The 17,636-nt window shown below is 36.9% G+C and overlaps 1 protein-coding gene across 7 annotated transcripts in view; it reads right to left on the bottom strand.

Annotated features, from left to right (window-relative positions):
- The window catches only part of NCOA1 (nuclear receptor coactivator 1), a 192,877-nt gene that overhangs the window by 38,657 nt on the left and 136,584 nt on the right, over positions 1 to 17,636 (bottom strand). For all 7 annotated transcript variants that reach the window (XM_066378753.1, XM_066378752.1, XM_066378750.1 and 4 more), the window contains 4 exons: positions 15,603 to 15,750; positions 12,932 to 14,252; positions 8,875 to 9,046; positions 1,814 to 1,931 (listed from right to left, as the gene is read on the bottom strand). In XM_066378753.1, the coding sequence (XP_066234850.1) occupies positions 1,814 to 1,931; positions 8,875 to 9,046; positions 12,932 to 14,252; positions 15,603 to 15,750 (1,759 nt within the window). The remainder of the gene's footprint in view (positions 1 to 1,813; positions 1,932 to 8,874; positions 9,047 to 12,931; positions 14,253 to 15,602; positions 15,751 to 17,636) is intronic.

Genomic DNA, 17,636 nt, shown 5'->3' with positions numbered 1-17,636 from the left:
CCAATCTAGTTCTAGAAAATTTTCTGATGCACTAATGCACAGAAATTTATGAACATATTTTTCATTATTTTGTCAATCACTCAAATTTGTCTCCATATGCTTCATGTTAGCTTACAGAAGAGCCAAAATATTAACCAAGCATAGTTAAAAAAGGGAAAAGAACTTTTAAACAAATTGTTAATTATATTTAGGAAATATATTATCTAATTGCAATTAATACCAAATGATGCATAAAACTTAGAAATATATAGAGAATAATACTAATACAATAATACAATTACAGGGATTCTTCTCTGGGGACGATAAATGGGAACACACTTAATATGCTTGCAGTTAAGGCTTTAAACCAGGGGTCCCCAAACTATGGCCCGCGGGCCACATGTGGCCCCCTGAGGACATTTATCCGGCCCCCGCCGCACTTCGGGAAGGGGCACCTCTTTCATTGGTGGTCAGCGAGAGGAGCACATTGACCATCTCATTAGCCAAAAGCAGGCCCATAGTTCCTATTGAAATACTGGTCAGTTTGTTGATTTAAATTTACTTGTTCTTCATTTTAAATATTGTATTTGTTCCCATTTTGTTTTTTTACTTTAAAATAAGATATGTGCAGTGTGCATAGGGATTTGTTCATAGTTTTTTTTATAGTCCGGCCCTCCAACGGTCTGAGGGACAGTGAACTGGCCCCCTGTGTAAAAAGTTTGGGGACCCCTGCTTTAAACCATGCTCAACCACACTGTGTCTGAGATGTACTCTCTGCTATGGAATAGAACTACCTGTGTTGATTAGAAATTAAATTCTTTTTTTTTTAATTTTTATTAATTTTTATTTTTTTTAATTCATTTTAGAGGAGAGAGAGAGAAGGGGAGAGGAGCAGGAAGCATCAACTCCCATATGTGCCTTGTCCAGGCAAGCCCAAGGTTTTGTTTTTTATTTATTCATTTTTAGAGAGGAGAGAGAGAGGGAGAGAGAGAGACAGACAGGGGGGAGGAGCTGGAACCATCAACTCCCATATGTGCCTTGACCAGGCAAGCCCAGGGTTTTGAACCGGCGACCTCAGCATTTCCAGGTTGACAATTTATCCCCTGTGCCACCACAGGTCAGGCAAGCCCAGGGTTTTGAACCGGTGACCTCAGTGTTCCAGGTCGACGCTTGATCCACTGCGCCACCACAGGTCAGGCAGAAATTAAATTCTAATCAAGATGGGACACCAAGTAGATACAGACAGTATCTTCCCTCCTCACACCCTCTTGCTCCAAACAAAGAGAAAAGCTGGACAAAATAATTACCTAACTAAAAGCTCAAGAGCAATGTAATTGTTGTACTGAGGCCAATTCATCCATAGGTCCCAGAAACTTTTTTTTTAAAAATATTTTATTTATTCATTTTTAGAGAGAGAGGAGGAGGGAAGAGCAGGCAACTCCCACATGTGCCTTGACCAGGCAAGCCCAGGGCTTCGAACCGGTGACCTCAGTGTTCCAGGTCAATGCTTATCCACTGTGCCACCACAGGCCAGGTGGTCCCAGAAACTTTATGGTAATCAATAAAAGCAAAGGAAGAGATAAAAAAATAAACCAACAGCTGCACACTGCATCAATCTCTTGGTAATTACAATGTACACTAGTCTTCCAGTTATGGAGTAAATAAATCTGTCTAATTCCATCCTCCCCCACCCCTTTTTTTTCATTATCATTCATTTCTGTTAACATCTTACAAAATGCCAATCAATGTAGACTGGAAGCCAGTTTGGGAAAACCAGTTCTTTTGTTGTAAAGTTGGTATCTGATACTTTAAAGATACAAAATGTATTACTCACTCCTCTGGTTTATTCTGATTCACAGTTGTCACTGTATTATTCGCCCATGGAATCTGATCAGCTGTTCCTGGTTGTCCAAACTGGTTATCAATTGCTTCCAATTCCAGCTCAGGTAATCCTGATTAAAGAAGCAAAGGTAAGAAATCAGTGTCAGTGTCACAATGAAAGATAAAATGACAATTTTTATAAAGTAATACATAGTATAGTAGAGTGAGATTTCAATTTCAATGATAAAATATTACCTCAATGATACAAAGATTACTTATTCAGAAACAATATAGAATGTGGCCACATAACAAGTAAATGACAAAGTGAGAAAAAGTCTGTGAATCAAAGAAAATCTGATGTTAAATGTAAATTGATGTTACCATAGGAGAATCACTCTAGACTTTGTTAGAAAAAATTTAAAAGATAGGTCCTGGCCTGTTGGCTCAGTGTACAGTGTCAGGCTGGCATGTGGATGTCCCAGGTTCGATTCCTGATCAGGGCACAGAGGAAAAGTGATCATCTGCATCTCCACTTTTCTTCCTCCCCTTCTCTTTCTCTCTCTCTCTCTCTTCTCCTCCCTCAGCCATGGCTCAACTGTCTCAAGTGAGTTGACCTGGGCGCTGAGAATGGTTCCTTAGCTTCCACCTCAGGTGTAAAAAAAAAAAAAAAAAAAAGGGGCTCAGTTGCTGAGCAACTGAGCAATGGACCCAGATGGGCAGAGCATCACCCCCTGGGCTTGCCAGATAGATCCTAGTCAGGGCGCATGCAGAAGTCTGTCTCTGCCTCCCCTCTTCTCACTAAAAAAAAAATTATAACAACAATTTAATGTACTGATTTTTCAGTCTATAGTACATCAGAATTTGTTACAAGTGTTATTATCATGATGTGAGAACTGTAAGCAAAAGATAAAATATACTGTATAAAAGGCAGGAACAGAAACTAAAGGGCATAATAGTCTAGGGTCATTCACTAAATGGACAAAGCTCTATAGTTGTTAATCAAAATATAACTGTAGAATAACTGATGCTTATAATGACAAATGAAAAAAGAAATTGAATTATGTTTTGTAATGGAAGAAAACAGTATATACATTTTAAAAAGGTTTTGTGTGGGAGGTTTTTTTTTTGAAAGCTTTATTTCTATACTACTTACACTAGGAAAAAACTATACATAACCCAAATTCTAGAAATTTACGGACTAATAAATTATAGTACACATACACACACTCATGTATATTTATAATGTGCTGTTAAAAGAAAAATATAAAAGCATAACCCAAGCCATGTTCAGAATAATTCTATTTTTACAAAATATTTCATATTTTAACAACAAAAAAATTCTGGTAGGCTACTTATCCTTGGTAGATTTTAGGTAGTAAGATTAAGAATTACTTTTATTTTTTTTTACATTTTCTAATGATTGCTTGTAATTTCTAAAATGAACATATATATATATATATGTATATATATATATATATATATATATATATATATATATATATATATTTTTTTTTTTTTTTTTCCTTAAGCTGGAAACAGGGAGAGACAGTCAGACAGACTCCCACATGCGCCCAACTGGGATCCACCCAGCACGCCCACCAGGGGGCGACGCTCTGCCCACCAGGGGGCGATGCTCTGCCCCTCCAGGGCGTCGCTCTGCTGCGACCAGAGCCACTCTAGCGCCTGGGGCAGAGGCCAAGGAGCCATCCCCAGCGCCCGGGCCATCTTTGCTCCAATGGAGCCTCGCTGCGGGAGGGGAAGAGAGAGACAGAGAGGAAGGAGAGGGGGAGGGGGGAGAAGCAGATGGGCGCTTCTCCTGTGCGCCCTGGCCGGGAATCGAACCCGGGACTTCTGCACGCCAGGCCGACGCTCTACCACTGAGCCAACCGGCCAGGGCTAAAATGAACATATATTAATCATTGTTATGTGCTGAACTATATTCCCCCCAAATTCATATGTTGAAGTGTTAACTCCCAGTACCCCAGCATGCAACTGTATTTAGGGATAATTAGATTAAAAGAGGGTCACTGGGGTGGGTTCTGTGACTGGTGCTCTTAAAAGAAGAGGATATTAGGACACAGCACAGTCAGAGGGATGACATGAGGACACAGCAAAGGGCAGCCATCTACAAGTCACAGAGTCTTCAGAGAAAAGCAAACCTGCCAATACCTTAACTTTGGACTTCTAGCCTCCTCAACTGTGGGGAGATTAATTTCTGTTGTTTAAGCCTCTCAGTCTGTGGTATTTTGTTATGGCAGCCTGAGAAGACTAACACAAGTTTTAAAAATCAAAGTATGCTTGACACACAATATTATATTAGTTTCAGATACACAACATAGTTATTTGACATGTATATGCCTTACGATGAGCTCACCATGATAAGTCTAGTAACCATCTGTCACTATTCAAAGTTATAACTTATAAAAGAAAACTAAAAATGGGAGTTTTAAGAGAAAACATAAATAGGAAGAATTCCTTATTCTAATGAATGGAGAATAAGTAGATATTAGGGTGCCTCAAAAATGTATTTAATGCTGGATATTGATAATCTAAACTATACAAAACATATCAGACTTACTTTTATGTGAAATATACTCAATATTTAGCATGAATGAAATGTAGGAGTTCATAAAAGCATATGCACTTCTAAATTCAAATAATTAGATTTTAATTAAACTTGTCTTCTCTCTCATGATAAATGACAGAGAACTCGAATTCTGTAGGATTCTAAAAAATTAAGCAAACAAAAACAGACAATAATAAATGGTGATGGGAAAGGAATCACTCGATTCCTGTTATTATTTAAATCAGGATGTTGGTCAAAGAAGATTATCTAAAGCTGTCCTACTGCTCTTCTCTACACATTAATTCCTCATTCCTATATTCCCTTTAAGACATCTAATGTAGACAAAATTAGTAATATTTAAAAGTCAGAGAAAATTTACATGGCTATCATCAAGATTGAATATTATAAGGTAATTTATTTGACTAATAACAGTACACAGTATCTCATATTAACAGTCTTGATGGGAAAAATGTTAAGACTACAAGTTGGATAAAATATTTTTAAAATAAAATAAGATTCATGTGCTAAGTTTGGTGACTAGGGAAAAAATATTCAAACAAATCAAAGTTTGATTCAATTAAAAGTTTTGTTTGTATAGGCTACATGCTAAAAAGAAGTTGGTTTTTATTTTAAAAGTCACTTCACCCATTTAGAACTTCCTTTAGGACTGTCCTAACCTGTTTATGTATCCTTCAAAAAATACAAAAAATGATTTGACTTTGGGTGGTGGGCACACAATGCAATCAACAGTTCAAATGCTATAGAGATGTTTAGCTGGAATCTATGTACTCTTATTGATCAATGTCAGCCTATTAAATTTAATTTTCTAAATTAAAAAAAAACACATCTCCTTATTGTTACATCTAATTTTGGTTTTGACTTTTTAAAAAATTATCAAGTCAAATCTATCCTTAAAGGATAGGGATTTAAAGATAGTCAAATGGACATAGCAGAGGTTTTGATCAAGGAGGCACATAATGTATATTTTGATCAAAAATACCCTCCTAAATAGTCTACACTGAAAAAGCAATATGTATCTGGATGTGCTTTTGTAGTACATTTCTAACAAATTTTTTAAATCACATGGTCACAGTGCAGCAGCAGTATGTGTGTGCTTATAAACAGCATATTTGAAAACCAGGAAGAGTTAGATTTAAATCCTGGTTTTGCATATACTACCTAAGTAACTTTGCACATGTTTTTGTCTGTGTGTATGTGTATTCTTTTTATTCTCTGGACCTTCCTTAGTTTTCTCATATGTAAATGGACCTAAGAAATTTTTATGGTTCAATGTGGCAGATCTATCACTTATATTTTACTCTCCCTCCAGAAATATCACTGAAATAAAAGAAACAAAAAGTGAAAAATAAATCTATTGCTGAAGGTAAAAAGAATTATCATGGCTGCTAACTAGGACTGCAAAGATATGTTAAAAGATAAGACAGATGGAAACAAACTGATGGTGAAACTTTAAACTAAAAAACGTGCAACAATAAAACAAAACAAAACAACAACAACAAAAAAAACGTGCAACAAGACAAAAAGAAGATTTTCCAAAAAAGGGGAGTTTTCTCAGAACACCAGAACAACTGTGAATTCAGTGGTCACTGGCACGGGTACAGGATCAGGCCACCAGCGATGGCTGGCATAACTAAAGGACCATTGAACAGCTGCCACCAGCCCTGCTCTTAGTGCAGCTGACTCTGGCATCTGCCCACAGGATTAAAGTAGTGAGTACAGGACTCAAAGGAATCTCCCAAAGTAGCTGCGAGGGCTGCCATGAGGGATCCCCCTCCACCAACCCCTACTCATTAACCAGTTACCCCAATAAATTTAATTTAAAAAAGAAAAGTAAATTTCCCACTAGCAATGCAAAAGTTCAAGTTGCTCCATATCTTTGCCATCATTTGGCACTGTCAGTTTTTAAAGTTTGGGTGTTTCAACGGGTGTGTAGTAATATTGCATTATAGTTTTAATTCACATTTCCTTAATTATTAGATACTGACCATCCTTTCATATGCTTATGGCTATTTTCATATCTTCTTTTATGAAGGGTCTTTTAAAATCCTTTGACCATTTTTTAGATTGAGCTGTGTCCCTTATTACTAACATTTGGCATTAGTGTGGTACATTTGTTAGAACTGATCAACTAATATTGATACACCTAAAAGCCCACAGTATACAGTAGGGTCCACTGTACATTCGACATGTATTGACAAATGTATAACAATACCATTCATTCACCATAACAGTATCACACAGAACAGTAGCACAGCTCTAAAAATCCCTGCTCCACCTGTTCCTCCTTCCCTCTGGCAACCACTGATCTTTTTACTACCTCTATAGTTTTGTCTTTTCCAGAAAATCACATAGTTGGAATCATCAAGTATGTAACCTTTTTAGATTGACATCTTTCACTCAGCAATATGCGTTTAAGGTTTCTCCATGTCTTTTTGTGGCTTGATAGCTTCCAAGTTTTGACAATCATGGTTCATTCATTGTATGCAATTTACATCTTCTCTCTGAAAGCTTTTGGAATCTTTGTGTGTGCATATTGGGTACTTGTTGAACCACTTCATTCTGGAGAGTTGTCCTTAAGTTCTAGAAAATTCTCTTATATTTTTTGTTTGAAAGTATCTTCTTGTCCATTTTTTTTCCTCTCTCGACTGTTCGTTTCTGGAATTCTCAGCAATCATTCTTGACCTTCCTAGGTCAAGCTTAACTTATTCTTCCCTAATTGTCTTGGTCTTTTTGTTTTTACTGGGAACTTGTCTCGGCTTTATCTGCTAACATTTCTCTTAAAATTAAAAAAAAAAAAAATGGATATCTAATTTCCAAAAGTTCTTTCTTGTTCTTTGTCCCCCCTTTTTTACTTCCCATATTATTCATGGACAAAGTCTTTTCAAAATATTTAATAGTTTTGTTTTTTTTTTGCACTCATTGTAGGGTCCCATTGCATATTCTTTTTCTGTTTGTTTCTTCTGCTCACTTCGAAGTTGCACATTTGCCTCACAGTCCCGATGATCTCTCTATGGTTGTTTAGTCAGGGCTCTAACACACTCACAGGGAGGGCTAAGTGTGCTGCGTCTTCTGGTGGTCCTTCACTGCTGGATGGTTAGATGGCAAGACAAGCTCTGCACTTTAGGAACCTCTCCTTATATACCCATGTCCAGACATCTTCTTTCTGGGCATTCAGCATCTCCTGAGAAAAGGCCTCCAGTCTCCAACATTTGATGGGGAGGGGGACCAGGATCAAACCTATCAATATCCAGACTTTCATTTTATCATCTTTCACTTATACCTTATTGTTTCCCCAACTATGCCTGATATCTCAGAGTCTGGAGACTCTCTTTCAACTAGAAGAGACTTTCAAAGTTATATCATCTAATACCATTTTGCAGATAAAGAGAATAAGGCTCAGAAAATTCACTTGCTAACATGAGAGATAAACAGGGATGACACTGTGAATAAAATGGAGAATGTGATACTTGAATCTAAGCTCCCGCTCTCATTCAGTGTTCTGGTCAGTTGAAAAACTGCTTCCAAAAATGTCAGAAGTGACTCAAGATTCTTCTTTACAACTGCCTGGAAATCCTGGTAAGCTTTCGGGAATTATGTCATGACATCTAAAAGCTGTGATAAGACTGAAATAAATGAATCCCACATCTGACCTCATCAGAAGGATAAGACTCAGGGGAGGAACCCAGGCAAATTCTGAATGAGAGCTGGTTAGTTTCTTTCAGTTTCAAGGTCACACAATGGAATGATCACCACTGGTTCTTTTTCACCTTCAAAATGCGATAGGTGAACAACAAACAAACTGACAGTCCTATCTTCATGAATTTGAAGCATTATACTATGGAAGTGTTTCTTAATTAGGAGAATGCTAACATGATTGGAGCAACAGTAAATTATTTCTACACAGCTGTCTTCTAGACAGTGCTCCAGGAAATACTCATTCTGTGGGGTAACATGTATTACCTGAGAAAAGGAATTTCAGAATCAAGAAAGTCTGGTAAACGCTGAGTGAAAGAAATTAAACTGGTTTCTTTAACACGGGACTTCTTAAAACCCTTACTATGTTTGTGTGAACTTTAATGAGGAATGATGTATGCGCCATGTAGCACTTGCCCTGGTTATTTTAGCATAAAATCTTTTTTTTTTTTACAACTCTTAGAACTAATGTTCAAGATACTTTAGAAAGCATAATCTGACCCGATTATTATATTTCTTAAAGTCCTGCTATGAAATGTTTTGTATAAGAACACAGAATTGCTCTCCTTAACATCAACTGCTCAATTTAACATTAACTACAAAAGCTAGAGGTTATACTGTAATTTAAAATACACAAGTTGAGTGAAGTTCACGTTATATTATTTACAGCGGCATTAATGAAAAGCTATCTTACCCTCAACTAACAAAAGGTCTATGCAATAATAGTGAGAGAGAAGGCACTAATCATCATTAACATTAAACAGTACAACTGAGGATTTGTCCCCAACACATACTGTTCAGCCTGGAAGTGGGTCTGGCAGTGGTGGACTGAAGTGAAGCTGGCAGGATCTCTGATTTGATGGCAACCGCACCATCCATCCTCTCTGTTTCACATAAGCCTGGCAACTGGGCTGCCTTCTCCAGCGTGGGTAGTAACTGATCAAACTGGTCAAGGTCAGCTGTAAACTAAGAATGGAAACCAGAGTCAGAGGAAGTATATTCTACACTTTCAACAGAAATAATGTAGAAAAACATTGCTCCTTTAAACTCTATGAATTAAATGCAACTATGAAAGACTAAAGAAATAATTAAAAAGATTGAGGCCTCATTGAAATTACATGACCTAACTATTCCACTGGAGAAAATGTGAATGCTTATGATATTAAGATACTGCAGGAAATAAGATACACATAGTATTTATCTCAGATATCTTAGTATAATGCTTATGCACTGGAAAAGACTGGACTGAAACAAGTGTCAAGAGTACTGTGTTATGATGATAGTTTCAAAGGCATTTTTTTCTGTCATATTTTTTCAAATTTTGTTGAAATGACCTACTTCATGATGGAGTGAAATATAAATTTACTTTAATATATATATTTTTAAATTTAAATGTTTGGGAAATGCCTTTATAATCTTCTAGGCTAGAGAGGGGAGTCCCTACATCTGTCTGAGGTTATGTATAGAAGAAAAGTGGCCTTTATTTCACTGTATTATTTTCCTATAATTACTTTGAGATAATTCATCAACATAAAATATCTACCTGGTTGTATTTTGTTATTTAATTCAATGAAAATTTATAGTTCTAGATTGTTTAAATAGAACTATATGTATATGTTTTTTAAATGTCTGGCTTCTTTTCCTTAATATTACATTTCTGACATCTTGTTGCATGTAGCAGTAGTTAATTTGTTTATATTGCTGAATAGTACCCCATTGTATGAATATGTCACAATATATTTACCCTTCTACTGTGATGGATTTGGGGGTATTCCCAGTTTGAGGCTAATACAAATACAGCTATTGTGAATATTTTTAAACGTATCTTCTATTACACATGTACAGAAAATACTAACCATAAAGTATAAAAATGAAAAATTGGACTACATTAAAATGAAGAACTTCACTTCATCAAAAAAGCACCAGTAAGAGAAAGAAAAGGCAAGCCACAGCACAGAGAAGATTTATACAAGTACAAAACCAGTAAAGGACTATCTAAAGTACAAAAAGAACTCTTAGAAGTCATTAGGAAAAAGAGAACACATTGGGAAAATAGGCAAGATATTTGAATAGGCAATTCATAAAAAAGAAATCCAGTCTGGCTGGTGGTGATGCAGTGGATAGAGCATCGACCTGGGATGCTGAGGACCCTGGTTCAAAACCCCAAGGTCATGGGCTTGAGCATGGGCTCACCAGCTTGAGTGTGGGATTATAGACATGATCTCATGATCACTAGCTTGAGTCCAAGGTTGCTGGCTTGAGCAAGGAGTCCCTGGCTCAGTTGGAGCCCCCATGTCAAGGCACGTATGAGAAGCAATCAATGAACAACTAAGATGCAACTACAAATTGATGGTTCTCATCTCTCTTCCTTCCTGCCTGCTTCTCTGTCCATCTGTTTGTCTCTCACTAAAGAAAATAAAAAATAGGAAAAAAAAAAGAAATCCAAATGACTTATAAACATTTATCAGGGAAATGAAAATTAAAACTATGATGCATCATTACATAGGCCCAGAGTGACTAAAATTTACAAGATTGACAAGACCAAATATTAGTAAGAACATGGAACAACTAGAAGGAATTCTCACACAGTAGGAAAACTGGCATAATCTACTAACAATGAACACGCACTCTTAGGTATAAACCCAGCAAAAATGTGCGTACCTTTACACCAAAACAGATATACCAGGATTATACACAATGGCATTATTTTATAAAGCTGTTACTTTTAAAGTTAGTTTTATAGAGTGGGAGTTTTAATATAGTCATTATTTAAAGCAGTTATTCTGCTTAAAAACACGGTATTAACTTAGTTGTACTAAGAAACATGAGAGCCAGCCTTATCCTCAAAGAGCACACATAGCCCTGGCCGGTTGGCTCACTGGTAGAGCGTCGGCCTGGCGTGCAGAAGTCCCAGGTTCGATTCCTGGCCAGGGCACACAGGAGAAGCGCCCATTTGCTTCTCCACCCCTCCCCCTCTCCTTCCTCTCTGTCTCTCTCTTCCCCTCCCGCAGCCGAGGCTCCATTGGAGCAAAGATGGCCTGGGCGCTGGGGATGGCTCCTTGGCCTCTGCCCCAGGCGCTGGAGTGGCTCTGGTCGCAACAGAGCAACGCCCCGGAGGGGCAGAGCATCGCCCCCTGGTGGGCAGAGTGTTGCCCCTGGTGGGCGTGCCGGGTGGATCCCAGTTGGGTGCATGCGGGAGTCTGTCTGACGGTCTCTCCCCGTTTCCAGCTTCAGAAAAATACAAAAAAAAAAAAAAAAGAGCACACATAAAAATAACCAAACCGCTGTTGTTACAAATAGTAAACAGGGACAGTCCAGAGCTTTAAGAAGCGCAGGGGAAGGAAATGCGGGCTACCGAGGAAGGTTTTACAGAGAGAGGTGTCTGGACTGGTTTGTGAAGATGAGTTCAGCAGACATAGAAAGGAGAGCAAGGTGGAAGATGCTTAGGAGAGACGCAGCTTATCTCTGGAATGCCACAGACTTCCATGTGTCTAGAGTACAGTATGTCTGAGGGGAGAGAGAGATTTTTTTTAAAGATGAGTGCAGAAAATAAAGCTGGTTCAAGAAAAGGACCTATGCACATTAGTTTTGAATCTTGTTTCATAATGGTAAGTCTTATTGATAAACTCCTTTGTCAATATATTTTCAGCTATTTTATGGATATCTATATTCTGTCTAAATATTCTGTAAGCTCCTAAAGTAGAGGGACCATACTTTCTGTCTTTCTTAAATTCCTTCAGTGTTCACAGCAATTATTCAATATATGAAGCTGCCTGTTAATTTTTTTTATTCTTTTTTTGTGTGTGTGTGTGTGACATTGGTTAATAAAAGTACATGGTTTCAGGTGTACAGTTCTAAAATATATAATCTGTACACTTGTACTGTCTGTTCACCACCCCAAGTCAAGTCTTCTTCCATCACCATTTATCCCCTTCTCCCTCTGGTAATCACCACACTGTTGTCTATGTCTATGAGTTTTTCTTTGCTTAATTCCTTCACCTTTTTTACCCAGCACCCACCCCCAGCCCCAGCACCAGCCCCTCTGACAGCTGTCAGTTCGTTCTCTGTACCTATGAGTCTGTTTCTATTTTGTTTATTTTGTTCATTAGATTCCACATATAAGTGAAATCACATGGTACTTGTCTGACTGGTTTATTTCACACAGCATGATGATCTCCAGGTCTGCCTATTAATTTTTATCCCACCTCCACCCCAGCCTAAGAATAGAGGTCACTAATTCACAACAACTTGTGCAAAGATTTATTTACATTTACTTATGTTACATACCCTCCTACCCAGAATACTGAAGTCCTTATTCTGATGGGGGTTGAGTATGGTTAGAATCAGATAAGAAAAATCAGCCTTGGAAAATGTTTCAAAAGAAACTAAATAGCAAATCAAGACAATTTAGGCAGCCTTGTCCCCCTTGTTACCTTTCTCTTCCATGTCATTACATCAGAGGTTCACAAACCTAGCTACAAATGACAGTTCTCTGAGGAACTTCTTTAAAATATAGATGTCTGGGTTCTAGTATCAGACAGTTAGATTCAACAGGTAGGGCTGGAAGAAGAGAGCAAAAAAGGTAAAATCTCCAAAGATATGAACTTTGATTTTATAGAAAGAAATACCGACTTTCTTAGAATGATGCATTAATATTGTAGCCCTCCAAAATTCCAAAGAGAACTTTTGAGGGCATCATATGATTTTTAAACCATTGATACTAACCTTTTCATATACCACCAATGGATAGTTAAAACATGGCCTGAATCCAAACCTGGGCTATGGGCTGGAGCAAAATAAAAGAAGAAAAATAACTAGCAATGCTCCCCCTAGGAAGTGAGGCTTGCCCACCTGGTTCTGGGACTCCAGTTTAATCTCCTCGGGGGTAGGTTTGGTCAGTGGGGTTGGGTTTGTGTTACAGGGGTCCATCTGCTCCTTCTTTTCCACCTTCACCTTTACATCATCCAGGCTCAGGTTTGGGGTTGATCTTAAATCTTTCTCATCTTTATCTAAAAGGTAGCGTAGGAGCTGATGGTCTTTTGATTCTTTTTTCTTTGAAGCATCCATTTCTAGTTTTATACTGGAGTTCCCTTGTGTCTGTCCGGTCACCGACACAGGAGTAGATGTGCTGTCCTTTTTATCAGGCTCCACAGACAAGGTGGTGATATCCGAGGGGCTGCCCTCCTGCAGGAGCCGGTGGAGAATTTTGTGCCGTTCTGTCAGCGAGCTGTGAGAGGAGGGGCAGGAACCGCCTGAAGAGTTGGCAGAGGCAGAGCTGGAAGTGCCAGTGCAAGACAGTACCTCTTTGCAACTTGTGTCTATGTCAGCGTGCCGTAACTGCTGCTCTGCAGTTGTTGTCAAAAGCTGCACTAGTTTGTGACTGGTTTGAGCATATTTGTTGTCTCCATCCGACAGTCTGTCATTATTATGCAGAAGCCCGGAATCCAGAGGTTTGCCATCACTAGAGCTGTTGTCAGGCTGAATCATTTCATTTAGAATGGATGCAATCTCTTTGTTATCTTTGGACTCGGCTTTTGTGGGCTGTATATTTAATCTGCTAGGTGAATTCTGTGAGCTTATCTGTCTGAGGACTGGAGAACTGGCAGAGAAGCCAACGGAGTTATTGGGTCCTTCATTCATACTCTGTAAAGATGTTAGTGGGAGGTTTGAATAAGATCGGTTACTGTTATTATAGGCAGTACTTGTTATGCCAACAGGCGAGCTTAATGTTGGAATATTAGGAGGAAATGAATTGCTTGGCATCCTGGGCCTTGTTGCCAATCCAGAACTAACTTGTCTCCTTGGAGACATGAACTGTGCGAGAGACATTCCTGTACCTTCCATAGAATTATTGAGGTTTACAGAGGGATTAGTGCTCTGCGAACTGGCCTGTCCCTGGTTTAAGGCAACACTGGCTACAATCTGATTTCCAGGTGAGCACCCAAAACTCCCCTGGCTGTTGCTAGAATTACTATGACTGCTGCTATGAAGGTCTGAGCTCTGTTGGCGGTTTACTCTGGTGGAGACCATGTTGCTGCTGTTGGATGGTGGCAATGCGGATGAACGGGCCACACCGTGAGCTGGAGAGATACTAGGATTGACAGAAGGGTTTACTCGGGAAATTGACATTCCAGAATTAGTGTCATCTTGAGGAGAAAGACCACTGTGTTCCCTAAGGAAGAAAAGAGATTATTATTCAAATATCTTTATTGGTTTCCATTAAAGTATTTTTTATGATGCATATTATAAAATAAGACCATTCACTTTATTAGTATTTAAAGCTATCAAGGATTACTTCTGTATCACTTTAAATTAAGAACAAATAGTGATTGTTTACTATTACTGTGAGGTATCAGCACCACCCTATAGGAAGTAGTGCTATGGTCCTGTAAATTTGATAGTGGTTTCTGTTATTATGAAAAATAAATCTTTCTTGGCCTTAAAAAAAACACACTAATACATGTACTTTTAAACTTTTCAAAATTTAATAAAAATAATTAACATTACAATAATACTTTTGGTTGAAAGAGAAACTTCCCACATCTCTGTTTACAAAGCATTTATCCATGACTCCCTTGTTACTGCTTTTAAGTATTTCAACTCCAAAGAGGAAGACTGGGTAAGGAAAATACTGTGTTGCTGATGTAAAAATTAAAAAGGGTGATATGCAGACATAGCAGATGTTTTGAAAGAGAAATCACAATATGAAAAAAGAACTGTGTTAATTCCATTCACAAGCATAAATTAAACTAAAATTAGAAGAAAGCCGAATACTGAATTCAGATTTTCATCGCATTCTTACTCAAATCCATAATTATGACAACAGATTTGTGACTGGTATTACCATGTTCCAATAAGCAAATCCATCAGATGAGAAAAAGATGAGGTGAGGGGAAATGTCTTTGTTTCTGTTTAATGCTAAATTGTAAAGGTAGGATTTTCAATAATTCATAGAATAAAAGAATGGTTCCTTTAATTTACCATATATACCAATGCAAACCATAATTAGGAGAACAAATTAGGGGCAATGATATTGAAAAATCTCAAGTTGATAGTTTATTGATTTGTAGTTTGAGAAACTGTCAACTTGAACTCAGGAGCCATCGAAGTTTGCCCTAATGAGAAGAAAACATTTAAAAAAATAAAAATAACAATATTAACAAACTCTGAAATCTTTTATAAGACCATAAGTTCATATACAGAAAGTTGGAAGTGTTTATCCATTTTATTTTACCCCTAAAACACATATTTTCAACCTCACCTTTCCTGTCTCCCTTTTTGAACAACAAAGCTATTGTTAGGTGACAAAACTATAAAACCCAATGTGGATATACTGATTTTATGTGTGTGCGTATATATATATGTACATATATATATATATATATATATATATATATTATACTCATCACATTAGTTGAATGTCTAATTTAGAATTTGTTTTCTAGCCATCAAGAGTATAAAAATTTTCTCTAAGATATGTGAACTGACTTATTTCATATGAAGCTCTCCAAATAAGTAGTACCTGTCGATGATATGAATTCCCATGATGAAAGGTTGCATGTCTGGACTTTGAGGGTAGCAAAGTTTACACTTGGTGTGGGCGCTAAGCATTGTCCCATCATTCAATATGAATCTATAGGATGGGCTGGAGGCAGTGCCACGAGTCATCACTGTTTCAAACAAAAGAGAAACCTAGTTAAAATTCTGACACTTGTACTTTGGGCAAAGGAGAGTTACCAAGCCTTACTTCTACTTCATTTTAAATTTGCCTCCCTCCCAACTGCTGCTGGCTCAGACTCAAAGAATAGTTCAGACAAAGTCAGTATCTGAGGGGGAAATTATTCTGGTTGAAATATACCATCTGATAACAAGTTTTAGTTCTTTCCTATTTGAATGGGTGCTTCCTCACATAAGTTAAGATTATAAAGAAACTCTAAACCAGAAAAATATCAACCTTGGTCTTTCCTTATAATAAATGGGGCAGCTCTTCAAATTTATTGTGTCCCTTAAAAATACCAGGAAATAACCTTCCCCCTTTCACTTTCAGTATTATGTCCAATAAGGTTTTTTTTCTTTTGCTGGCTGATTTTTTAATAACAGCTTTATTGAGATATCATTCACATACCATGAAGTTCACCCTCTAAGTTTTGATTAGTTTATAGAATTCCTTAACTAAAAGTTAAATTTAATTTTTTACTCAGGAATATGAATCGCTAAGGTCCTGTTTGACAAGTTATTATATTCATCAAGTTATTATATTCATACAACTGTAATGTTTTTGAAGTTTGAATTTAGTAAGCAAATTAAAATAAAGCTAATGATTATTAAGGTAAGGAATAAAAACTGGGTCAAAGCAGTCAACTTACTATCTAGACAAAGCTTTATTAATGGCAGACAAAAGTCTAACCATATTTGTCAATATTTGCTAAATATGTAAATGCTATACTAAACTACTAAGTAAGAAAATACTGATCTTTTATTAATACAATAGAATTCTATTTTAAGAAAGATTTAATAGGTAGATCTAGCAATACCAAGGTTGAAAATTATAACCATTAAAACACAAGCATTAACACCACAAATGAATATTATAATTTAGCCTGTAATAAATACTATTCCTATCTTTCAAAGACATTTCAGAAAGGGCTTAAATTACATTTTAAAGACATGAGAAAAAACTTAAAGTGACCAATTAATAAATATTTTGAAGCTATATTTTACTTTAAAGTAAATATAAGACATACTCTATTTTATTGTCTTGAGTAATACCTTATAACCTGAAGAGGGTATAATCTATCATAACTCTATACCATCCATAAAGCTAAGTACCAAAACAAGGATATAAACTTAATAGAAACAGTTAAGATTTATGTCCAACCAAGTGAATTCCTTAACCCATCTCTCCATTTCACCCAAATCACTGGCACATTTACAAAATATAACACACAAAGGTATTTAGTTTCTAATTAAACAATAGATGATGAAAAAGTAATGAAAACTAATCATTTCTATGTAAGATTATAAGTAAATGTATGCAATAGCAAAACCCTCAAAAAATTAACAATTTCCAATTAATTGTTTTTGAAAATACAATTACAATAACAAGTGGCATTTTAAGATGTTATTGACTTGGGGTAATGATAAAACTACAGATATATAAAGGGTCAGAGAAGACACAACATGTTCTGTGTTATTTTACTTAGCCTGTTTTGTCTGTATCCAGATCATTGTTCATTGCTCTTTAGTATCTCCTTATTCCTCACTGGCTCTTCACCACTGAGCTGCACTGTCCAATATGCTAGCCATCAACCACAAGTGGCTATTTAAATTTAAGAATAAATAAAATTTAAAGTTTAGTTCCTTGGTCACAACAGCCACATTTCAGGCACTCATGTGCCTAAGGAAACCCATATTGGACAGCGCAGCTCTGTACAATCTGACTCTGACTTACATTTCCAATCTTATTTCTCATTGCTTCCTAAATATTTCTTCTATAGCTCTTTGTAGGAGGAAGATAACTTTTTACATACTTGTTCTTCTTTTTCAACTAGAATAA

Source organism: Saccopteryx leptura, chromosome 3 (genome assembly GCF_036850995.1).
Source record: "Saccopteryx leptura isolate mSacLep1 chromosome 3, mSacLep1_pri_phased_curated, whole genome shotgun sequence".
NCBI lineage: Eukaryota > Metazoa > Chordata > Mammalia > Chiroptera > Emballonuridae > Saccopteryx > Saccopteryx leptura.
The sequence above is the reverse complement of the archived record's forward strand: the minus strand, read 5'-3'. Positions and strand labels throughout refer to the sequence as shown.